The sequence below is a fragment of the Lactuca sativa genome, chromosome 2 (genome assembly GCF_002870075.4).
Source record: "Lactuca sativa cultivar Salinas chromosome 2, Lsat_Salinas_v11, whole genome shotgun sequence".
In the NCBI taxonomy this organism is placed as follows: domain Eukaryota; kingdom Viridiplantae; phylum Streptophyta; class Magnoliopsida; order Asterales; family Asteraceae; genus Lactuca; species Lactuca sativa.
This window is the reverse complement of record NC_056624.2, coordinates 203,962,822-203,989,638: the sequence shown is the minus strand read 5'-3', so window position 1 is coordinate 203,989,638 and position 26,817 is coordinate 203,962,822. Positions and strand designations below refer to the sequence as shown.

The following is a 26,817-nucleotide window of genomic DNA, read 5'->3' as shown; positions in this document are numbered from 1 at the left end:
ACTGAGTCTTCGGGCATGTTGGATTGCCCTTTGGAGGTGGAGATTGCCGACGATCGATCAGTGCGAGCGTCATCAGTGTTCAGAGATTGTGTTCTGAGGTTATTCGAGGAGCGCTATTTGGTGGATCTGGTTCCCATTCTGATGCGTGGGAACAAAGTGATTATAGGCATGGATTGGTTGAGCCCTAATGGGGCAATGATAGATTGCACGCAGCAGTTAGTGCGAGTCAGGACCCCAGGTGGGGGAGAGTTAGTGATTCATGGCGAGAGGCCGCAGTATGGACCCGCAGTATGTTCAGCAGCGAGGGCTAGACGCTACCTTCAGCAGGGATGCGCCGGATATGTCGCGTACATGATGGATACCCGGGAGGCAGGTAAGGCGACAGTGAGCGAGGTTCCGGTGGTGCGAGATTTCGCAGATGTTTTCCCATAGAAGCTTCCTGGGATACCTCCGGAGCGACAGGTGGAGTTCAGGATTGACCTCGTTCCTGGTGCGACTCCGATAGCCAAGGCACCATATCGGTTGGCTCCTCCTGAGATGCAGGAGTTGTCTACGCAGCTGCAGGAGCTGCTAGACAAGGGATTCATTAGACCGAGCAGTTCACCCTGGGGAGCCCCGATCTTGTTTGTGAAGAAGAAGGATGGGTCGCACCGGATGTGTATAGATTACCGGGAGCTGAATAAGGTAACGGTGAAGAACCGTTACCCACTCCCGAGGATTGATGATCTCTTTGATCAGTTGCAGGGAGTATCTTGGTTCTCCAAGATCGATTTGCGTTCAGGCTATCATCAGATGAGGGTTAGGGAGGAGGATATACAGAAGACCGCGTTTCGGACGCGTTATGGCCATTATGAGTTCATGGTGATGCCGTTTGGGCTCACCAATGCTCCTGCCGCGTTCATGGACCTCATGAACCGCGTGTGCAGGCCGATGCTGGATCGGTCTGTGATAGTTTTCATTGACGACATCTTTGTTTATTCCAAGACACAGGAGGAGCACGAGGAGCATCTGAGAGAGGTTTTGGAGACCCTGAGGAGAGAGAGCTTGTACGCCAAGTTCTCCAAATGTGAGTTTTGGTTGCGTGAGGTGTAGTTCCTTGGACACCTCGTCAACCAGAACGGGATTTCAGTAGACCCGGACAAGGTGGAGGTCGTGATGAGGTGGGAGGTTCCGAAGTCTCCATCCGAGATTCGGAGTTTCCTAGGATTGGCAGACTACTATCGTAGATTCATTCAGGATTTCTCCAAGATAGTCGTACCCCTGACACGACTGACGAAGAAGGCCGTAGTCTTTCGGTGGGGACCCGAGCAGCAGGCTGCCTTTGAGACGCTGAGACAAAGATTGTGCGAGACGCCAATCTTAGCCCTGCCAGAGGGCGTAGAGGATTTTGTGGTTTACTGCGACGCGCCCATTTCAGGGTTGGGCACGGTACTGATGCAGAGGGGACATGTCATTGCCTATGCTTCGAGGCAGCTCAAGCCTGATGAGGCGAACTATCCGACACATGATTTGGAGTTGGGGGCGGTTGTTTTCGCCCTCAAGATTTGGCGACATTACCTCTCTGGAGTCCGGTGTACCATATACACGGACCATAAGAGTTTTGAGGTACCTTATGGATTAGCCGAATCTGAACATGAGGCAGCGTCGATGGTTAGACGTGGTGAAGGATTATGATTGCGAGATCCTTTACCATCCGGGGAAGGCCAATGTGGTGGCCGACGCGCTTAGCCGCAAGGTAGCGCTACTCAGGGATATCTGTCTGAGGATGACAGTGGTAACTCCACTGTTAAAGCAGATTCGGGAGGCTCAGCGGGAGGCTATTAAGGAGGAACATCGGAAGAGCGAGCGTGTAGTGGGTTAGGTTTCCTCCTTCGATTATGATAGTCGAGGACTATTGGAATTACACCGTAGGGTGTGGGTGCCGTATCACGGGGGCGTGCTCCATATCTTGATGGAGGAGGCGCACAAATCCCGATTCTCTATTCATCCAGGGGCGACGAAGGTTTATAGGGATCTTCGTCTAGATTATTGGTGGCCCTGCATGAAGCGGGATGTGGCTTGGTACGTTGAGCGGTGCTTGACCTGCAGGAAGGTCAAGGCCGAACATCAGAGACCGCATGGCAAGATGCGGCCGTTGGACATCCCGTTGTGGAAATGGGAAGATATCACGATGGATTTTATCACAAAGCTTCCCAGGACTGCGCGTGGAGTAGATTCGATTTGAGTCATCGTGGATCGATTGACCAAGAGCGCCCATTTTATTCCAATGCAGGAAAGCATATCAGCCGAGAAATTGGCCGACATCTATATCAGGGAAACCGTGGCGCGGCACGGGGTGCCAGTATCGGTTATCTCGGACAGGGATGTGCGTTTTACTTCCAGGTTTTGGAAGAGATTTCATGACGAGTTGGGCACTCGTTTGCATTTTAGCACCGCCTTTCACCCGCAGACAGATGGTCAGAGCGAGCGGACCATCCAGACTCCGGAGGATATGTTGCGAGCGTGCGTGCTAGACTTCGGTGGCAGTTGGGATACCTATCTTCCCTTGGCTGAGTTTTCGTATAACAACAACTACCATGCGAGTATTGACCGCCCTCCTTTCGAGATGCTCTACGGGAGAAAGTGCAGGACCCCGATTTGTTGGGGCGAGGCCGGTCAGCGCGTCATCGGGAGCACCGAAGTGGTGGTCAAGACGACAGAGTTGATCTAGCAGGTTCGTAGCAGGCTGCAGACTGCGCAAAGTCAGCAGAAGAGTTACGCCGATAGAAGGCGTTCAGACTTGGAGTTTCAGGTGGGTGACATGGTCCTCCTGAAGGTATCACCCTGGAAGGGTGTCATTAGGTTCCGAAAGAGGGGCAAGTTGGGCCCCAAGTTCATTGGTCGTTTTAGGGTTTTGGCCCGGGTGGGTCGGGCCGCCTATAGGTTGGATCTTCCAGCAGAACTTAGCCAGATCCACAACACTTTTCATGTTTCTCAGTTGAGAAAGTGTTTGGTGGACGAGTCGGCAGTTGTACCCTTGTAGGATATTCAGGTTGATAGCAACCTGAGTTATATCGAGAGACCAGTTGAGATCTTAGATCGAAAGACGAAGACCTTGAGGAACAAGGTGGTTCAGTTGGTGAAGGTGCAGTGGCAGCACCGGAGGGGTTCAGAGTGGACATGGGAGGCGGAGGAGGAGATGAGGGAGCACTACCCAGAGTTGTTTCTGGAGTCAGCAGACTTTGAGGACGAAGTCTAAGATAAGTGGGGGAGATTTGTAATGCCCAGTTCCTGGTACGTATTTGTTTTGATTAAAGGTTCTTTTTTTGGAAGAGCTACTCGGCGAGTTGTAGCCCTAACTCGCCGAGTAGATGTCGAGATGGGTGCGGGCTTTAAGTGATCTACTCGGCGAGTCCACGCCTGGACTCGGCGAGTAGGCTAATCAGGAGGAGACCCAAATCCTTAGGATTTGCACCCTATTTAAATGTCCTTATAGCCCCATCTCAGCCTCTATCTTCCTCAGAGCGTTCCTTTTCGAAACCCTAGCCTCCATTTGTAAGTTTGAGTGATTTGTTGCCTTGTGAAGGATTTTTGGGGCACATTGGAGCTTAGAAGGAGAAAAGAAGAGTTTGAAGAGTGCAAGAGAGGGAGTAGATCCGAAATCTACTATGGGGGAAGCTTCCATTCAGGTAGTAAAGTCTCTACCTTAATCTTTAGTTCATTAGATCCCATTTTGTCCCAATTTGGTGGTTTTCAAGCCCTAAAACACCAAACTCCATGTGTTTGTGCTTAATAATCCGAAAGGACTTCAGATCTAGACTTTATGGACGTGTTAGAAGCATAAAGTTGTTGTGGTTGAAGTGATTGAGGACCCCCTTGGAGTGCATGACCTCTTAAAGAGCTTGGAATTGCATTTTTGAGCTTATAGGGCCATGCATGCACGTAAGGTTTGCAACTTTACATGTTAAGCATGCCCTAGGATCATATATATGTGGTTTTGAGGAGTTGCATGTCTCAGATTTGGCTCATATGGAAAATCGGTCAAGGGACTCGGTGAGTCCCAGGGTGGAACTCGGTGAGTTCTATGAATATGGCCTTAGACTCGGCGAGTTGGATGAACAACTCGGCGAGTACTATGAAGATTGCCTGGTACTCGACGAGTTGTTCTTCAAACTCGGCGAGTTGTATGAACTGGATTGTGTACGAAGGGTTTAAGTGTCAGAAGTCCAACCCTTCGTGTTTGCACGTTAGATTAGCAATCTAACGTGTTCCGATAGTCCCAGAAACCCTAGATCCTCATGAAGGATGTTCGGATAAGGATCTAGACGCGAGTGGGAAGTTTGCTCGCATGGACTCGACGAGTTGTTCATGGACTCGGCGAGTCGGATCGCGAGCCGGTCCCATCGTCCCGAGTAGTGAGTTAAGGACGATTCAATGAGTGGGAAGAAGGGGCTTGTAGAGTGGGACCGGATTAGTGGAGAAGGACTCGGCGAGTCGGTGCCATGACTCGGCGAGTTCAGTTAACTGGAAGTTGACCTGGACTAAGGAGTTGACCTGGGTCGAAGGGAGGGTCGGTCATCTGACCTAAGGGTGTGAACGAGAGGCTAACCTATGTTTATGATTTATAGCCGGAAGATTTCTGATTCATCAGTCAGGCGCTTAGCAAGCAGACTTCCGCAGTTACTTTCGAGGTGAGTTACCTTCCAGTAGCGGTGAGTCTACGGCCACAATGCCAGCCCACCAGTAGGAGTTGTATGTAGATGATTGTCTCCGTGATATTCATCAAGGGATTACTATTACCTGTGTTATGTTTATGTGCTAGTATGATATGATGCTATGTGCTAGTGACAGTAGGGGGATATAGTCCCCAAGATATCCGGTCGATAGGGCTGAAGGGGTAGTCATACCCAGTCCTGCTAGATAGATTCTGATATTGAGATATCTGTTATGTGGTAGTAGTAGAAGGGAGAAGTAGTCCCCAGTATCCGGTCGAGAGGACCGAAGGGGAGGCCAGCACCCAGATATGCTAGGCAGTATCCAGTCGAGAGGACCGAAGGGGAGGCCAGCACCCAGGTATGCTAGGCAACATCCGGTCGAGAGGACCAACGGGGTAGGTTGGGCACCCAGATATGCCTGGCAATATATGTATGTTATGTGGTTATATGGTATGTGGTACAGTGGGGGAACTCACTAAGCTTCGTGCTTACAGTTTCAGTTTTGGTTTCAGGTACCTCTTCTTCGAAGGGGAAGGAGTCGACGCGGTAGCGGTACATCACACACATGCTTTGCTTTCCGCATCATGAGATCCTCCTGGGAAATTGTACTCTGACACTTTAATGTTTTATAAAAATGTTTCTAGACATGCAATACCTTTTGTGAAATGATATCACCGTTGAACCTTTTATTTCTAATGTTTTGCCGCGTACTTGTTTTAAAAATGAAATTTTTGACTCGTATTTTTGGGATGTTACAACAATGGCGGTTGGACACGAGGTTGGTGGCTGGAAGATCACCCGACGGCTGCTCCTTAGGTTTAGGGTTTTAGCGTATAGCGGGTTTATATATCCCACATCATCCAAACTCCCCCCCCCCCCCCATGTTTACACAAACAGTCCCTCTATCTCCATTTTCTTACAAAACAGACCCAAGATTTACCTTTTTAACCCTTGATTCCATAAATCTTCACAATATAAATCCGAAATTTACCTTTTATCCCTTGCTTCCATAATTCCTTTCATATTGAGTCCTAAATGTTACCAAGCAGCCCCTGCCTTCAATATTACTTACAATTTAAGTCCAAATTTTACACTTTAATCCTTACCTTCTAAAATTATGACAGTTAACTCCTCGAGACCATCACCTTGCTATATAATTATTTATTTTAAGGCTTCAATTCGTTCATTAATTAATTTATTTATTTAATAAATAAACGGGGCTTTACAGTATGAAAGATGATAAACTAATGATGAGAAGAGAGAAACAAACAATGAAAATAAATTATATATGAAGGCATTTATTACGCATGCAAACTATTGAATACAATCGAAACCAATTTACTTGTAATTTAAGATGATAATATACATGAAGATGATCAGAGAACAAGAAACGATCATCACGATAACAGTAAATTAAATAAAAATAAATTTTAGATGAGTGACAACCTATATCGCCAAAGGCAGTGCACAAACGTATAATGAACAAAGATTTCGATCAATTAGCCGCCGGAGATGATGATTACAGAAAATGTAAACCCTATTTCTAATCAGTAAACTTACCCTAATATGCAGTGTAATATTGTGTAGGTTGGGGGGAAAGGAATTGCGAAATATTTTGAAGCTCCGCTAATGAAAAATTCGAATTGTGTTAATTACTGCTAAATATTTAGTAATTCAAATTTATTAAAGTGGTTTCAGATTAATGGATAGGGTATATACATCTAGCTAACGTTAAGAAAGAACATAGACTAATGAGGTGTTCATAGTATAACTTTAATTTAATATTATAAACGAGGATTAAACATTAATAAACTATACATCTTTATGCTATAATGTTTAAACCAAAATTAATATATCAAAGACGTATGGGTCATGTCAATATATATGGTAGTTGCTTATGGTGTCATGGTATCACCCATGGATGACATATGGGTCATTGGTCAACATGGTAATTGCTTATGGTGTCAATGGATGACATACGGGTCATTGGTCAACATGGTAGTTGCTTATGGTGTCAATGGATGATATACGGGTCATTGGTCAACATGGTAGTTTCTTATGGTGTCCATGGATGACATATGGGTCATTGGTCAACATGTTAGTTGCTTATTGTATGATGGTATCACCCATGGATGACATACGGGTCATTGGTCAACATAGTAGTTGATTATGGTGTCCATGGATGACATATGGGTCATTGGTCAACATGGTAGTTGCTTATGGTGTAATGGTATCACCCATGGATGACATACGGGTCATTGGTCAACATGGTAGTTGCTTATGGTGCCCATGGATGACATATGGGTCATTGGTCAACATGGTAATTGCTTATGGTGTCCATGGTATCACCCATGGATGACATACGGGTCATTGGTCAACGTATATCATTTGTGCTGGTTATGTATTAAAATAGAAATTGATTTTTCTTTTAATTATGACTTTTGACGAAACTACCCTTACTAATTAAATATGAGTCATTGTATGTATTAGGACAATTTGGTCATTTTATAATGGAACATCTTCTAGGCGCCATAATGTTTTCCGACGAAACACGTTGTTTCAGTTCTTCACTCTTAATTCATTCACTTGCAAACAACCCCCATTTCAAAATTCTGACAGCCAAAAAACCCTAAAATCATTTTCGCAGAATCGTTATCTTAGTGAAGGTTTATTATTATGGAAACCATACTTCTTCGAAGATGCAATCAAGAAATCAAAGGAAATCGCTAATAGACATGCCATTGGAAGTGATGGAGAAAATAATAGTCTACTTGGGAAAAATTTCAGCAGTCGAGGCTTTCAGGATGAAGAGTGTGTAAGTTTTGTCTTCGATCATTCTATTTCACAAGTGTATTTGAGTTGTCTTTACATTTTGGGGTGAATGTTGTGTTTCGTTTGCAGTTGCAGATTCTTTAACGAGGTAGGAAAAACGGATGAAGTATATAAACATATGGAGGTAGATAGATTACAATTTCGTGGTTGGTCTGACTAGAAACATACAATTGTCAACAAATGCATAGAGATGAGAAACCCAAATATTTTGTTCAATAAGGGATTGGTACGTTGTAATATATATATATATATATATATATATATATATATATATATATATATATGCATAGTATTAATTAATTTGTTTCTTGTTTTGCATTACTTTAACTATAATTTATGTGTTTAATGTTTTTTTTCTAGATGAAGTTATTTTTTTAGAAGCAAATCATGAAGGGAAAACGATGCTTGAAGAAGCATCTGCATTGGGACATTTGGATTCAACAGTTGTCTTGGGAATGATGGTGATAGCTGAAGGGAGACATAGGAAGCAGGAAGCTTTGGACATGTTGAACAATGCTTACCGCAGAGTAAAAGGTAAGTGGAATCTTAGAGCAACTTGTTCTAAGGTTCATCTCAACTTAAATAGGGAGGGGATGAAACATGTACACTTCCATGGCTACCATAGAACTTGTGCAATGCATAAGTCTGTAATTAGTGTGTCAGATAGTTTTGTAAATGGATACAAATGGGTATTTAGGTGTGAAATTTGTTTGTGGGATGCTTTTTTTGTTAGGTTTTCTAGGGAGTTTGGTATAATTTATGAGTAGTTTGTTGATGTGTACTTTAATATTATGACAGTTAATGCTATGTACATTCTTTTGGTTTAATATACAAATATATAGTAATTTACTTGATAAGTAATTACTTGATGTTGTTACTTGATTAGTAAATAAGTTGTGTTGTTAATAAAGGGATAAAAGAGTAAAAGTTTGGAATGATGTTTTAATGATGTATGAATAATGTTTGAATAATGTGTTTTGGACTTTCAATATTAGTGTTTATATTGTATTGTGATTATAGTTGTATGTAGCAAATGTGTGTTCTTTCATAGTATTAAATACATATAAAATACAATTGTAAAGGCATAAACATACATGTATTTTATTTTGGATTTGGTAATTTGGTTTAATATCAACTAGTGGAGAACCCATGCTTTGCATGGGGTAAAATTGTAAAGGCATAAACATAAGGACTAAAAGTGGAAACAAAGAAAAAATATTGTGGCTAAAATCAAAGTAAAAGAAAGTTACTATAAACTTCCACAAGCATGAAGAAAAGGGACAAGAAACCTAGATCTTAGTGCATGAAACATAAAGCTTGGATCTTGAACACTTACAAAAGTTTAAAATATGCAAAAGAGAATGATGAAGAGGTTCCCTTGCTGGATCAACACACTAGAACACCTTCTTCTTCTTCAAGCTACTAAAAGTACCAAAATGAGCCAAGAATCACCAATAGGGATTGGGTTAGGATTTCTAAGGTTTGAAGTTGATGGAGGCTGTAAAATGAACCCTAAATCCGAGATTAGGGATTTAAATACAAAGAAAACCCTAAAAGATCATGGGATAGGGCTACAGCCCTTGCCACATTGTGACCATACTCATGTCACGTTGTGGCATTCTTCTGGATACGCATTCTTAATTTGGCTTGTCACGTCGGGACACATGATTTTCCCAAAAATCATGTCTTTGATACCTTTATTCTCTACACTGATCCAATATAGAGAAACAAATGTTAATAATCTAGAAAAACAAAAACATAAAACATAAGACATATATGAAGATAAAAAGTAGAAGAGGGAGGGCAGCATAGATTAAGAACTGGATGCATCGGCGGTAACGACTGGACCTGTAGGCGGCTACGGTAAAGGTGGTGAAGGAAACGATGATAAGATCTTGAGATGACGGCGGTGACAACGAATTTAGCGGTTCGAACTAGATGCAACAACAAAAGAGAACTGATGTATGGTGAAGTCGGCGCTAAAGGACGTCGAAGAAGGCAGCAACAAAGGCTATGGTGACTATTTATAAGAGAGAAGTTTTCTTTAGAAGGAGAAAGAGGATAAGGATATTGGAGAAGGGGGGGATTTTTACAGAGAAGACACCCCGGTGATTATTAGAGAAAGTTGTCGGAGGTGGAGGGCGTTAGCTACTAGTTGTGGTCAACAGTAGGAATTTAACCTAGCGATTTAATACCATGTAAGATAATAGATTTTTTGATTTATAGTGATGATTAAACCTCATATAAATAAGGATACAAGAATGACCAAACCTAAACCCTAAGGAGCTTGGGTAGAAACCCTAATCACTAGCATGAACATGTATTTTGGTGTTATGCATAATAGTAGATAAACAAGATCCCTTGAGGCTATAATTTCTTATAAACATATATGATGATAATTAGGGTATCGAATTAAATAGGTAACAAAAAGGAAAAAGAATCACATAAGGGAAACAATGTCATACTACATAAAACCAAGGACCAATATTGGAAAAAATAATAATATTAGAGACGATTTTAGGAAGATTTGAACATTTGAATGAAGCATGTGATCTTCATAAAGCACATGGACCATACTTCTAATTTAAGCCTTTTTCATCAAATTACAATGCTTATTTTCGTTAATCTATCATGTATATACATATATTCACTCTAAAGATGACAAAGTTAGGGGGGAAGGCCAAGGGTATCGAATTAAATAAATAACAAAAAGGAAAATAGAATCACATAAGGGAAACAATGTCATTCTACATAAAACCAATGACGACTTTAGAGACGATTTTAGGAAGATTTCAACACAAAAATTAATATTAGAGACGATTTAGGAAGATTTCAACATTTGAATGAAGCTTGTGATCTTAGATAAAGCACATGGACCATACTTCTAATTTAATACTTTTTTTTTCCATCAAATTACAATGCTAATGTTCCATTAATCTTTCATGTATATACATACATTCACAGTATCAAAAGATGACACTCAAGAGTGTTGTCATCTCGACACTGTATCATATCTAGAAAATACTCATCATTTTATATCATCATAACACTTTTATTTTTAAATATTTAAAAACAAAAGTTTATAAAATAAATATTACATTCATAAAATTAAATAAAAATTGCATTGAATAAAAAAAACAAATAAAAATTGCATTGAAAAAAAAAACAAATTAAAATACTCACGAGTATTGTTCTAATAAGTTTTCTTATGCTTAAATATTCTCTCATCGTTGTTTAGTTATCTTGTTGTATGATATCTGAACTTTTTTTGTTGTTGCATATTTAATGGACATGAGTTTTTAATTTGTTCCTGTGTTCAACTATTGATTTTATATATTTATATCTCTGAAAACCAATAGAAAAAACGTTTTGTCTTATAATTAGAGTATGCTATTGTTTTATCATCCACATACTTCACGGATCATCAACTTTGGTTAGATAGATAGGGTGCAAAGGATTGGACACGTGATTCCACGTGATCAAGAATACATGTGTTCTCGTCTTTTCAGAACAAACATGATGATCAATTCATGTGTGAATGCAAAATACATAAATCGGGTATGCCTAGTTGCCTACATGAATCTTGTGACACATATATTAATACTTAAATAATCATATGTTTTTGTAACCACTTTTAATTATTAAATTTAAATGAGAACATTTTTGTCTAATTTTATAAAAATTCGTAATCGCAATTACTCAATGAACAAAAACAATTATGTTATAGTTGATTACTTGTTTTTTAATTTCATTGATTTCAAATTACATAATGTATTTGAAAACACAATTCCAAACATCTCTATAATAAGTTTTATACGAACTTTTTTTTATAACAGACGCTATATATAGATATTTATATATAAAATACATATTTATGGTTTTTATAATGTTTTCCGAAAGAAAAGGAAATAAAACGAGTCTATAGGAGACCTTCACGTCATCATGTGTCAGAGGAGTGCGGAAATTTCGATTAGGTCGTTTGTTTGCCAAACATTTGATGAACCTAGATTTGCGTGCACCATGTGAGTTACTTTTAAGATAAGAGCAAAGCAATAAAAAATATATTTTATTGGGATACTGTTTTAAGAAAAGAAAGTTAAGATTTGTATTCAATAAAAAGTAAAAGAAAGGGTACATGGCTACATGCGTTTAATGAGATGATATAATTAAAAATTGCAAGTATCAGTTAATATGTCAAATAGTTTGTTTGGTTATAAATAAATTATATCACTTTTTTAAGTATTTATCATCTAAATGCAAACGGATCTATTCATCTTAACATCATTTTGACCATAACATTTGATTTTTAGGAGAAAAGATAACAATACCCTTTTCGTTTTAGGATTTTTTACAAGTTGGACAAAATTTAAAAAAACTCCTCCTATCTACTAATTTCGCAATGGTCACCAAAATTGCCTTTAGCAATGCGAATCAAATTAAACAAAGTTTTGGTTTTTTTTTACCAACAAAACAATTATACTGCAAAATTTACTGTTTACTATGAAATGTATCATATTGCAAATTTGTATCCGTACTATGAAATTATTCATAATTTAACACAAATCATGATTTTTCGTCAAAAAAACAATTTTTTCAGTGGTTTTCTTGTGGTAGGGATATACAAAAACCATTTTCACATTAAACTAAAAATTTATTAGTCTAAAACGAGTTGAGAGAAATTCTTACAAAAAGAATTCAGGTAAAAATGAAAAAAGTCTTAATATTAGACGGCCCATTGTGCAGTACCGAAGCCCATTCTCGCAGAGCCTGTTACGAAATTCCTGGTAATTGAAGAATAAAATCTTAAAGTTTAGCTAATTTCTCTTTTTCAAAAAAAAAAAAACACTTAGAAAAGATGGAAATGTCTTCTTCTCTTGATTTTAACCATTAGTCTATACGTTTGAGTGAATCATTTTTTTTTTTTTTTTTGTTATAATACAGTTATGTACCCTAGAAGAAGTATTAACAATTTGAAGTAAACAAATTCAAAACATAGAAGTCGGCCCATTTAAGCAGGCCTAGGTATGGGCAACCCAGATAATAGCTGTTGCCCAAACACATTTGCCATTTAAATAAATAAATAATTATTTTCGTTTTAAAAAATAGTTTAGAAATAATTTAGATTTGTCCTTAAAAAAAATTATTTTCTTAAAACCCCTCTATAGTAAGAAATAGTTAATTAAAGATGAAAAGTGGCTACGAAGGAGAAAACATAATTGTCTAAAAATAGAGAAAGGGTTTTCTGGTGGAATGTCGGCTTCTAGTTCTACTATCCTTACACGGCTGCTCCGCCGTGATGTTAATGTTATCATCCTCTTCCTGTGGCCTTTCGCCGTCATCGCACTAAATTTAGCATGATCACCATTACTATTACCAAATTCTGTTAGCGCTTGTTTAAAGCTGTGATTCAACTTTAATCCACAAACAAAAAGTAAAAGAAGATCGTGATGATGATGATGAGAGGGCCGTTATTGATCGGCGTAGTAATCGTTATGGTTCTTGGACTCGCGGTCTATATGAAGCTTTGGACCATTGATTACCAAATTTCCTCCAATGAAACCGAATTAATAAGGTATATAACGCAGATTTCATTGATTTTCTTCGAAAATTTAACCGACGAACAACGGATCTCTGTAATAATTATGTTTGATTGTTCAATAGTTTTGAAATTATGAATGGAGATTGAGAGAGAATCTTATGGAGCTGTAAGATTAGGAAATTAGGGTTTAGAATGAATCGATATTTCATAATGTACATCAGCGGAAGTACAACATTGACCTGACATAGCGTAATCGTTATTGATTTATTGCAGAAGGCAGTTTGATCTTGCAAACAGGGAAGCAATGGATGAATCTGCAGAGTGGAGACTCAAATTCGATGTTGCAGAAGAACGAGCAAATAAGTGTACCAAGGAGCTAAAAAGAGTATGTACATTTGCAATCACAATTCACATGTTCATGAAAACATCGATTATACAATCTTTTGAAATACTGCTAGATTTAAGTGTGATCCTTGAACCTAATTAGTAATTGGGTTCTTGTTTGCAGGTTAAGGAGAGTCTTGGAGATAAGAGTGGTGCCAGCATAAGCAAAAGACTAGAGATGTTACAGAAGGTATACTATAGTTTTTTTTTTTGTATCTGTTAAACTTTATAAGAGAGGGGAGTGATATTATAAACTTGTTATCAGGAAAATATAAACTTGTTGGAAAGAGTTGAGACATTAAAACAAGAGCTTGAAGCTGAGAAGATGAAGTGCAGTATGCAGAGGGTGTAAGTGTCTCTGAAGTCTTGAATGAATCTATGATTTTGACCAAAGATGGTGGAGTTTGACTTCAATCTTACACTGTTGTTTTGAGACTGTAGTCTGTAGATGTATTGTTGTATCCAGGTAAAGGGTTAAATACAGAAACTTTCATTACATCGGCATGAAGTTATTCAAAAGATCATCATATTTAATTCTTTAGCAAAAAACCATTGCATTTTAAAGGTTGTTCACAAAAATGAATATTTGTATTTGTCACAATTTTTGCAATTTACCAAAAGATGACCTCTCTGACTTTGATAAAGTTTTGGTGATGTTACTTCTGTATGTAGAAAAAGTTCTGATTTTAGAGTCTGAAATGCTTCGTTTTAAAGTAACATCATTATTGTTTACTTGTTTGTTATAGTGCAAAATGTGTATAGATAATGGTTCCTCCATAGTGTATTGTATTTTGTTGGGGTTTTATGTCTTTTAGTGTAGTGTATTTCTTTATATATAAATGAAAATGAAAGTATTCGATTTTCTCTATGTATTTATGTTGTATTGTGTATTTTTTTTTTAAAACAAAAGTATGATGTTCGAAAAAAGATAACGAAAACGTAAAATCTGATAGCATAAATATTAAATTTGATAAAACATAGATTTTGTTACAAGCTGCAACATATATTCCATAGATTTAAAAATCTAGATGATCAGGTACATCATCGAAATTATTTGAAGTAATGAAAAATGACACTCTTCGTCTTCACATAATAACTTCATTTATTGGTATTGGAGGTCACAACTAATTTTCCATTCTTTAGACTTTTTAGATGGCCTAGCGCTTTTTTTTTTCTTTGAAAAGAGAGAAGTGAATGAGTATGTTTAAATTTTCAAATAGTAGTTTGAGGAGTTGGGTGAGAATTTATAAAAAACCAAGTTAGGTGGGAGAGTTGAGTGGATTCATAAATGTTATAGTTTGGTGGATTTATAGTAGCAGTGTAAGGTGGGAGAGTTGGACTGAATTCATAATAACAGTGTTATGTTGAAGAAGTGTATTTCGTTAGAAATAAATGAAAATGAAGGTATTTTTTCGGTATTTATTTGTGTTATATTATGATTTTGTAAAAGATGCAGACGGATTACATACACACAAATTGCAAATGGTTTCCATTGTGTTAGTTCATTAATGTGGGGTTTGACATGTACAAGTAATATCATGTAGATTTCAAAGATGTCAACATCTCATTGCAAAAGATATTAGGACTCACTTCATATAATGCTAAAAATAGTTATTTGTTGATGTGTTTACATTAACCTCCATCATGACAATATTGAGAACATAGAACCTCAATGAATGTTGTAATTGTACACTTCGTTCATCTATCGATAATGTCTAGATGTCATCAACAATATTAGAAGCTATCATATTATAACACACACTAGGAAAGCATATTCTTGCCAATTTATCATGCCCAGTATTGCCAATTCATTCACGTTGACTCAGAAAATGCACGTTGAAGCCTAGTTAAACTCCCTTTGAAGTTAAAAGTTCAATACGTTTTGTATGTACCTAAAAACAAAATGTCCGATGTTTGATTTTTTCCGATATATATATATATATATATATATATATATATATATATATATATATATATATATATATCAAGGTTCTAAATAACCTAAATAACATAATGCATGACTTGACGACAATGTCAAAACTCAAACTTTTCTGAGCCTTGGTGAGCCACGTCGTTTGTGAGGCGTAACATAAAACGATAATTTTGTATATAATTAATATTTTTATATGTATTTTCAACTATTATTCATTTTTATATGCATATATGAGTTAAGACGGCGTTTTTGTAAATCTTGATGATATGTACAAGCCATGGAGCCATGATTCGTTACGGAGCTATGACAAACTTTTTAAAACTATGACATATATATATATATATATATATATATATATATATATATATATATATATATATATATATATATATATATATATATATATATATATATATATATATATATATATCAAATATGGTTTGTGAGGATGATTCACTGTTTATTTGGTCTTTCTATTTTTAATTCTAAATTAAACCAAACCATGTTATATCTTAAAACAACAGTTTTTCTGGATTATGTTCTGAAAAAAACCATTTATGTTTTAGTCATAGAAGATTTTCATATTTAAATTTTTTTTATCAATTAATTTTTATTTAATAGTTTTCACCATTTATAATTTTAAAGTTAAATTATTAGTATTTTATACATTACGATTTGGTCACTTACTATATTTTAAAGTTACATTTTGACCCCTTACAAGAATTTTTAATATTCCTTTTTTATTAATTTTTTTAGATTACACTTTAAAGTCTTATTTTTGCAGGCCTCTTCCGTACATAATTGTTTGTATCTAAATTATATCTTGATATTTTTGTGCTCTACTTTATATAGTTTAATCATCTCCTTGGTATATATGGTGTCGAACTGGGTTTTTCAACATGAGGCTTTTACAACTCGCACTAATGGTCCAGATCCTAGTTCATCATTTATTATGACTATTTCCCCACCTTTACAAGGCATTCTTTAGCCTCATAAATTAGGACCACGATTCCACATTTCTGTTGGGATTCAATACATGGGTCTTGATATATAATCGTCGATCGGGTTATGTTGCAAGAAGTTTAGGGTTTGTTTTCTTTTTTACCAATTATGACCACTATGAATAAAATATCTAAATAGGTAATGATCTACTCGAGATAAAAAGCTCTATATAGTATATATAAGGGAATTTTTTTTTTCTAAACTGAATATCATGTCCGAATAGATTAAATGACCATTGTACTTTTACAATCCAACGAACAATTTTTTTACATATTTCATCAATAATGACAATATAAATCAAATTTAATGTGAAAAAAATCGGGATGGAAAACAAGAAAGAGCAAACAGTGTAACCTAATAAGTGATTTTATCCGGATGAAGTAAAAAAAACAATCATATATATATATATATATATATATATATATATATATATATATATATATATATATATATATATATATATATATATCCAGATTAAATGTTTAATCCATTAAACTTGTTCATCCTTGAATGGTGTAACCGAAAACAAATAATCGGAAATGATTTCCTCAATAACCGAACGCAAATACAATGGCAAATGATACTTTATTCCGTTTACCACTATATGCAATGTGCTTCATTTTTTTTACCCATAATAGCAATGCACTTACATTTCTATACACATAATAGCAATCTACATACACTTTCATACCCATATGATAGCAACACACTTGCATTTCTTTATCAATAATAGCAATATTCAAGATGAAACTTTTACGCATCCCATAAATTTCAAGTTACATATTGCTATAATTGGTAACTAAATGTAAATACATTCCAATTATGTGTAAAAAAGTATAAGCATGTTTCTATTATGAATAAAAAAATAAAGCACATTGCTATTCCCCACAATTTTTCCCAACATTTAACATCATAAACAACAAAATTATAGAAGCTAATCTTCCAATTTAAACCCAAGACACAAATACCCAAAACTTGACATCAAAAGTGTCAAAAACACTAATTAACTTCCAAATAGCAAGCAAAATTTTGTACCTACAACCTCAAATAGATTGCATTTAATAAAAAATTAAAATCTTCACAAATGAAAACAGAAATTAGCGAGCATAGCTGCTTTTACTCCTCATGATGATGCTAAAGACCAAAAGTTCAAGAAAAAAGATGGAGAAACAGCAAACCAGCTTATAAAAGCCATAGCTGTTGCAGACATGAACCTTTTGCAATGGTTTATGTCACATCTATTAAGATCACTGCTGATAAGAACTGTGATTCCAGCACATGCACATGCAGCAGCAAAAGTAATAGTTGATGTAACCTATGCCACAATCATGTAAAAATAATTCAAAATAAGAATAACAAAATTGTGTTTTTTTTTGGTAAAAAGATTCAAGATATCTTACCCCATCTCCAATGGTGTATGCAGTAATAACTGCAGGGTTTCTCAAGCTTCTTTTGACACAAAGAGCATAAATATCAATCAAGGCTAGTGTAAAGCTCCATAAACTTTGCAACCCAACAGCAGCAACAAGGTATCTAGTTGTGTACATGGTTGATGATTAGTTTAACATAATAGAACGTAGTAAAATGTCTAAATAGCCATTATTTGTTAGATCAGTTCTGTGTTGATTGCGTTTTCAGACCATGAGCAACAATGGTAGAGAAATCCCTAAATGACTCTTTGATCTTTTCTAGGTTTTTGGACCTGCCTCTTAGTTAAACCTCATCATACAAAGTAACATGGACGAGCACATTTGAATGGTTATCTAACAATATGAATTCTTCAAGTTCAATTCTGCAATTCTAGCTTATCCAAAACCTAATACTTATTAGATGCAAAATTGATATGGATGTTGTTGCAAATTAACAGCAATATTATCGTATTTGGAGAAATTGTCAGCAGGTTTTCAAGCGTTTAGCGATAATCCAAGTGAATTTCAGAATCGTTTTGTCAATTTTGAAGATGAAATATAATCCGTTTGACATGCAATGTAAGAAGGATAATAGAATTGAAGTTAGAGACAGTACCGGAAGGCGGTGACGGAAGGAAAATCGGAGGTAGAAGCCATGACGGCGAGAGAAATGACGGTGAAGACGAACTGACAGAGACGGAGGGCGAGTCCAGTTGACGTACCAGGCATGCCTTGCACGTCTTTCATCCTCACTCTTCGAGGCGGCGCTGCATCGTTTCTTCCGTCAATCAAAGGCGGCGGCTCAACCGGATGCACCGCCGGCCGACTCATACTTATACCCTCTTTCCACTCGACTCGGTCGCCTAAAACTCAAATTCCGGAAACAAAAATCACATCACAACCATCAACGACGGCACATGGAATTGCATCAACACTACTAAAGAACACGATTCTCAACAGAGATTCTATGCGATTTGTAGATTGTCTGACGAACTTTTGGATTTTGGGGTTTTTCAAAGAGGAAATTGTATATAGATTTCTTCCAAAAGATTGAGGGAAGTTGGTAGCAATCGGTGGACACCAATGCCTAGAGGGGAATGTTTTCCTAAAGTCTATAACTTTATGCTTGAATATTGTCTATTGATTTATTTATATTGCTCATCACAACTTATTTTCTTGTTGCTTTAATAATTTATTTTGAAAGGAAAAAAAAGTTGCAATTTATATGCTTTTTGCTGTAGAACCTTCTTCCTTTTATGGTAAAGAATACTTTTTATTAAATAATAATTTATTTATTAAAAATTAGTTGCTTGTACTCTTGATAACAAATTCAAATCTAGGTATGCAAATGAATCATTTGGAAAATAACTAATTTATAATAAATAAGTTTATAGAAGTTGTCAATATCATATGCCTCTTTTTCAAATATGACTCGGAAAATAAGTTTATAAAAGATTGTCGCCATCGCATGTGTCATTTTCTTTGAATATGACTTTCTTTTTGAACAAACAATTAACCATTCAATACTTAACTATGTTGTTAACGTTATTCAATATTGTGTAGTGACACATATACTTCAACATTCCTCATTTCTATATGTTCTCTTAATATTGTGTAGTGACACATATACTTAAACATTCCTCATTTCTATATGCTTTCTTTTAATATGTTCGTGTTTTTCATACACCGAAGGTCATAATTGTTAAACATTCTCTCTTGTTTTCGATGGGGTCATAACCACCAACATTTATGTCTCCTTACCACATTTGAATTGGGTCATGTGATATGTTGTTGTGACTTTTTGTTTATTTCATTTATAAATCTTACATTTGTCTAAAATCATTTTAAACATGTTATATTTGTATCACTTTGGACGAGATTGAGACTAACCAACCCAAAATCAGATTTTGTTAGAACATCAATGAAATCGAATATGTTTTTTTTTTTTTTTTTTTTTGTCAGTTTTTGGTGATGGTTGTTTTTAGTACATGCTTTTGATGGAAATTTTGGTTTCGTAATATGAATTTCTTCAAGAACCATTCAATACAAGTTATAATCAAAGCTTTTTGTAGCTTTAATCAAGCTCGTTTGCTTAAGGTATCACCAGAAATGACATCAGACATGAATTAGTTCATCCTTTATCATCATCTACCACATTATCCCCTATTATCTGTCACTACCACCATTGCTTGCAACTACCAAATCCTACCACTGCTTCCTCTAGAAACCACCCTTAATGTCATTCCTTCATTCTCTTCCTCCCGTTGATTCCATACTTCTGGTTAATTTAGATGGTTGTCATGGACCTTCAACAATAAGGGAACCGATTAAAACTTTCTAATTATTTCCCCTCATCTACCTATCTCCATTTTCCCCATCCTCCTCCTCGTCCTCCTCCGACCTCCACCCAACCCTTCCATCCAGTGATAACACCTCTCCAAGTGGGTTTGAGATATTCCCAAAAAGAGGGTACATGTATAGACTAACGATCCATCATGTAGTCTAGTATAATGGTTTTACTAGTACCTAGTTTTTAGAATAGATAATAGTTGGATAGTCATGTTCTAGCTATTCACGAGTCCATTTTTGTTAACCATCAATGAGAGCAGGGCGGAACACAAACATTAGAACCGGAGGGGCCGGAACTAAAACTTCACATATAAATAAGTTTAATTCGAGATCAATCCTCCCTAACATGAACATTAGCCGTATTTTCACTTGCAGTTTTAGTATAGGGCACACAGTGGCCGTGTATAGGGCACACAGTGGCCGTGTAACCTCTGATTTTTTCGGACGCAGTGCAAAAAATTTTGAATTTTTTTTTCCTTTCTATTATTGTGCAACCCCTGACTTTCCTGTGCAATCCCTACTATGAAATCTCATGTATTTGCAACTGACGATAGTCGTTCAAAATATTATGAAAACTTTAACTAACAATTAACAAAGAACCAAATGAAAGAATAATTAACAATTGTATTTGTCAAACTCATTATTTTTAATTTACTATAATTCTTTTACAACAATTATAATTATACATTAATGAAAATATAAAAATAATTAATAATTAATAAATATAAAAAAAATAACAGCCTTATCCTAAATTCTAATTTATTTTCGCAAGATTTATGCATAACATTATCTGTCTAGCAATATAAAAATCTATAAAATTTCAAAACAATAAAAAAAATAATGAAGTTTATTGCAAACTTGTAATACCACGGTAAACAAGTACCTATAGGTTATAGTCAAGTAGTCCTAACTCTTCATATGTCTTTCACCAACAATTAAATATTATATCACATATTATAGTGAAAGAAAGACAAATACATTAGAGATAAATAGAAAGAAGAACTTACAACTCGGAGGAGGCGGACTTTCGAGTGGAGGGACAAAATAAGAACCAACTAAGGTAAATATAGATCCGAGTCCGACGTAAGGAAGCACTGGATAACGTCAGTCGGAGCAGCAAACGGTAAACATGAAGCACTAGCAAACGGAAAACAACAGTCAACGAACGACAGAGAGAAGACTAGAGAGACAGAAACCTCCATATTTCTCTAGTTTTCGAGGTAGCTAGTTTTTTTTTTCCCGGTGAACTGTTTATTATTATTATTTTTTTTGCACTAGTATTCTTTAGTTTATGGTTTGTTGTTTCTCAAAGATTTCAAAGATTGAGTTAGAAAATTATAAACTATAATAGTTTTTTGGTTTTATAGACTTTTAGTTTCCAAATCAATTCGTATACTACTATGATTAATTTTGATTTTTTTAGTGATTTCTGGTCTTTTTGTTAATAATTTATCTAGTTCCTTAATTTATTAATTAGCTTTTAATTTTCTTGCTTTGTTTATAAAGAATGAACGAAGGGGCTAGAGAATACTGGAAGTATAAAACCAATCTTATATGTAAAATCTAGGTATTATAAATAGGCCTGGCAATGGAGCGGGTTTTGACCCTAATCCAATCCAAACCCTTAACAATTATATGGGTTTGGAGCATAGTTCTTGATCCGTTTACCCGTTAACGACCCATACCCGCTAACATTTTTATTAAAAGGGTCGGATATTGATCATCACCGATCCGCTCCGTTTATAACCCGCTCCATATAAATTTTAGAAATATAAATTTATATTTTATATTACCTAAAGTTTACATTAAATTTCAATCAGAAGTCCAAAGAGAAAAGGCCAAAGACTAAATTGTTTTTACATAAGACTTGAGGACTCACCTTCTAGACTTTCAGTCTCTCCCAAGAGTCATGATTTCATTTCATTTATAAATCAATAAGTTCATTTATCAACCGGAAGAAAATTTGTAATTGTTATTCTCTATCAATGCAATCGACGATCAAAAACCAATTGGAAGTAACTAAAATAATGATTTTAATTCCAACATAAAGCCCTCGAGTACATAATGTGTTTTCTAAATCAAAACTTAGTTTTATTTAATAAATGTGATTTTATGATTTAAGTAAAATGAGTTTGATTATTTAAAAAACCTACTGGTTACGGGACGGGTTTGTATATCTGCTGATTCGATGAATAAGGGTATGAGTTTGATTATTCAAAACCCTGCGGATTACAGAGCGGGTTTGGATCGGATTTTGAAATTTGCTAAAAGGGTTTGGATCAAGGTTGATTCGCTCAAAACCCACCCCATTGCTAGGTCTAATTATAAGTTCAAAAATCAGGGGGATGGCCCCTATACCTGTAAAAAACCCGTCACTAATTATGAGAGTTTGAAAATGAGATTGACGTAGGTTTGGGGAATAGAAACATATGCATTTGAATGTTTGTTTTGTTTGAATTATTCCATTTGATACATATTGATTTCTAGTCACTTGTTAATTTTTGCTAACCAATACTTTGCCACTTTTGGATTATAGAAGTATAATATATTGTACTATAAGTCTAATGAAGCCTTGACTCTGAATAAAGAGTCTTTGAAATTTGGAATTTTTTGAAAAATTATTTTTGGAGTTTTGATTTTGAGTTCATCATCATCCAAAACTCTATAAAAAAGTTCAAATAAAAACAATTATGAAATTGAGAATGCAAAACATAATATTTTTAAATCAGAAAATTCATTAAAATTGATGATGTAATGTAAGATATATATGCTAGTGATATTAGTATTGATATCCTTTATGCATTATTTAATGCAACTGTTTATTTAAACCTATTAAAGATATTTAATTATCCCAGATTATGTAATGTAACTATAAATTATACTTAGTTATTATTTTGTAAAATCCTATTCACTTTTTAACTTTCATGTTAAGCAGAAGGCAGAAAACCAGTAGATCAAAAAAGAATAATAATAAAGAAAAATAAATAAAGAGTAACTGAACTCCCCCTCTCTTTGGTCACTCCCATAGACTCGGACACACACACACACGCACGCACACTCGCTATCTAGATCTCAAAATTATGAAGATTATTTCCAGAAAAATCATCCTCCGTGATTCAATTCTTTCACTTGATCTATGTTTCTTCAAGTCCAGACGAAGAAGAAGAAGAACACCATTGACATTTACAAATGGCTTGTATGAAGCTTGGTACAAAACCTGATATATTTCGCCTTGAAGACCATACATGGTATTCTACTCAACTATCTACAGATTTCCTCGATTTCGTTTTGATATATCAATTGATACGTGTTTCTGTCTCAATTCTTACTATTTCCTGGTGTAAAACCAGATTTGTTTAATTCGACCTCTTCTCGATCAGGTGTTTATGCTATTACTACCCAAAATTCGCAAATTCTCATCACATTGGTTAAGTTACACCTATAGCCACTTACTGTATTCGTTAGAAGAATAGAACATCAGTTCGGTTTTTTTTATGTGAATCACAGTACTTCTCCGTACAAAATTGTTCCTGAATTTGTCGAAAATTGATAATATTCGCAGTATAATCTAGGAAACCCTAAATTCATGTAGCCATCGTGTACATTAAAGACGATCAGTGAACTATCTGTCTTGATTGATTTGTTTAACATGCATGTCCACTAATAAATTATCTCTTTCTTCTTACACTTCTATCATTTGTGTTATCAGTTAACGACAAATCATTTAAATATTTCTTTCTTTCCTCTTCAGGCAGTGTACGAGTGGGCTTCCAAGTGATCTCACAATTGAGATTGGAGAAACATCATTTAATCTCCACAAGGTCTGTATTCAATTCATCTAAACACAGTAGACAGTAGTTGTTTCATATGTTTTAGTTGACATTTTATTTTATACAGTTTCCTCTGATTTCAAGAAGTGCGCTATTAGCAAAGCTAATAGGAGACAATCCTGATGAAGATGCTCCAGTTTGTAGTGTCCATCTGAATGACATACCTGGTGGATGTAAAGCATTTGAACTTATAGCCAAATTTTGTTATAGCATAAAGCTAGAACTCACTTCCCACAACGTTATCAGCCTTCGATGTGCTTCAGACTACCTCCAAATGACAGATGATTATGGCGAAGAAAACCTAATCACACAAACAGAGACCTTCCTACAACAAGTGTTCACCACTTGGTCAGACACCATGGATGCTCTTGAAAGCTGTGAAGAAGTTCTTTCAGATGCAGAAGACCTCAACCTCATCTCACGCTGCATAGATTCTTTAGCTATAAAAGCTTGTTCAGGTCAGAACCCATACAACCCCCCTCCTACTGCCACATCACCAGTCAATAACATCACTCAAACCTCTATAATCTGGAATGGAGTTCCCACCTCCAATAAACCACATACATTCGGTGATGACTGGTGGTATAAAGATGTCTCCTTTCTTGGTTTACATTTATACAAACGACTGATTCAAACCATGGAGTCTCAAGGCATGAAAGCTGAAACAATAGCGGGTTCTCTTGTGGGGTATGCGAAGAAATACATTCCATTAATGAACAGACAATCAAGTTTCAACGATGCAAGCCATTCAAAACCAGTTTCTGCTCCTTCAGCAGCAGATCAAAGGGCATTATTGGAAGAAATTGTGGAGTTGCTTCCGAACAGAAAAAGGATTGTTGGCACTAAGTTTCTTATCAGACTCCTTCGCACTGCTTTGGTGTTACACGTGTCTCCATCTTGTAGGGAAAATCTTGAGAAACGGGTCGGAGCTCAGTTGGATTCAGCGGTTTTAGATGATATATTGATACCGAATCAAGGATTTAACTCTGTTGATACTCTGTATGACATCGATTGTTTTCAAAGGATTCTTGATTACTTCATGTCAATGGCCATGGATACAACTAGCACACAGTGTTCTCCGTGTATAATCGAAGAAGGTTTAGAAGATGTTCCACAATCTTTGACTTCGTTGACATCTGTCGCCAATCTTGTTGACTCGTTTCTTTCTGACGTGGCGGCTGACGTTAACATGAAGCTATCAAAGTTCCAATCGCTCGCGGTTGCTGTTCCCGATTACGCCCGCCCTCAATCCGATGGGATTTATCGCGCATTGGATATCTTTTTAAAGGTATGAATTCGAAAATTAGGTTAATTCTTTGAATTAGGGTTTGTTTAATTGTTTGGAAGAGGAACGTTATTATTATTGTTACAGGCGCATCCATGGCTGACGGACTGTGAGCGAGAGCAGATCTGCAGACTGATGAACATTCAGAAACTGTCGTTGGATGCGAGTACTCATGCGGCTCAGAATGAGAGGCTTCCTCTTCGTGTTATTGTTCAGGTTCTGTTTTTTGAACAGTTACGGCTGCGGACGTCGATCGCCGGGTGGTTTTTTGTATCGGAAAACCTTGAGAACCCGCAGTCGCAGGATCAAACGAATAATAACAAAAACGATGGTGAAGTTGTTAGATCGCAGGGGATCGGAGAGATGAGGGAGCGTGTTGTGGAGCTTGAAAGGGAGTGTGAGAATATGAAGTATGAAATGAGGAAAATGGTGAAGAAGAAGAGAAGTTGGAATTTTTTTTGCAAGCGAAGAAGACATCGACGTATGTAGTTTTTTTATTTTATTTTATTTTTTTATTTTTGTTTCTTTCTTCTTCTTGTGTCATGGTATTTGATACGTGAGTTTTAATCAGTCTACTAATGTTAATACAAAACTTTTTTTTTTCAACGTAAAATAGACAAACTCATAAATATATCAAGAATTAAAATCATCGGGTAAATTACACCAATCGTCATGTGCGGGTGTTAAACCATTCGTTTAGTCCCTTAAAATTAACTCGAACCATCTCTTATATCCTAAGAAAATGCACTTTTTGTCCGTTTAAATTTGCATGTTGCATCTTAATCCAAATATAAAATGATTATATTGCCCTTATTATTTTCTTTTTAGTATAATTATAATTTATTTTGTATTTAAAGAAAACATAAAATAGAAAAAAGAATTTATCCCCAACATGCAAATGGAATTATTGTAAGGAAGCTTTTACCGCTCACTTCTTTTTCACAATGTAATCAAACTCTTAGACTTGTTTTTGTATCAACCATGTATTACAAAAGGATAACAAAATCATTTTGTCATGATAAACCTATGATCGTGACAAAAAATTTGAGAAATAGTGGATTTTCTTTTCTACCATAGAGATGGATAGACATTGAAAAGTTCTAATAAAAATTTCTGTATAAACAGTGAATACCACTGATAATCTCTTGCATACTTGCTGGGAAATGATGATTTCATCCCTCTATGGGGCAAAATGTAGTAGTTCATCACCTGTTATAAGCTAGGAGATCAAGGGAATCTAATTTGACTGTCAGGTCCATCTATTAACTATGTAGCCTTCTTTTATGCAATCTAGTCAACATATCAAAGCAAAGTTTTCTTCATTCACAGTTGCAACAGGTAAAAAAAAAACTTTAAAAAACAATGATTGTAACACCAAAATTTGTATATCAAAATTAAGGGTATCAACATTTTAAAGGGCTCTTGGAAATTGATTACCATCGTAGTCAATCCATACTTATTATGGACTCACAATTCCTATAATGAATTCTTGAGGAAAGAGCCTGAATCAATACTCCATGTTACTACATAACAATCAGAACTAAAATTTTGATTAATCAT

The 26,817-nt window shown here is 35.8% G+C and overlaps 3 protein-coding genes across 3 annotated transcripts; 2 read left to right on the top strand and 1 right to left on the bottom strand.

Annotated features, from left to right (window-relative positions):
* The first annotated feature begins 12,707 nt into the window (after window positions 1-12,707).
* On the top strand, window positions 12,708-14,321 carry LOC111916387 (uncharacterized). Its single transcript, XM_023912056.2, has 4 exons — window positions 12,708-13,098; window positions 13,339-13,450; window positions 13,574-13,639; window positions 13,715-14,321. Exons 1-4 carry the CDS (start codon window positions 12,974-12,976, stop codon window positions 13,799-13,801), a joined length of 390 nt encoding a protein of 129 aa, XP_023767824.1. The 5' UTR covers window positions 12,708-12,973; the 3' UTR covers window positions 13,802-14,321.
* Window positions 14,322-17,309: 2,988 nt separating this feature from the next.
* LOC111916386 (CASP-like protein 5A2) lies at window positions 17,310-18,925 on the bottom strand. Its single transcript, XM_023912055.3, has 3 exons — window positions 18,410-18,925; window positions 17,785-17,917; window positions 17,310-17,699 (listed from the first exon to the last, which is right to left on the bottom strand). The coding sequence occupies exons 1-3, from the start codon at window positions 18,622-18,624 to the stop codon at window positions 17,508-17,510; spliced, it is 540 nt and encodes a 179-aa protein (XP_023767823.1). The 5' UTR covers window positions 18,625-18,925; the 3' UTR covers window positions 17,310-17,507.
* Window positions 18,926-23,141: 4,216 nt separating this feature from the next.
* Window positions 23,142-25,915, top strand: LOC111916385 (BTB/POZ domain-containing protein At5g03250). Its single transcript, XM_023912053.3, has 4 exons — window positions 23,142-23,390; window positions 23,894-23,963; window positions 24,040-25,260; window positions 25,345-25,915. Exons 1-4 carry the CDS (start codon window positions 23,332-23,334, stop codon window positions 25,744-25,746), a joined length of 1,752 nt encoding a protein of 583 aa, XP_023767821.1. The 5' UTR covers window positions 23,142-23,331; the 3' UTR covers window positions 25,747-25,915.
* Window positions 25,916-26,817: the final 902 nt, after the last annotated feature.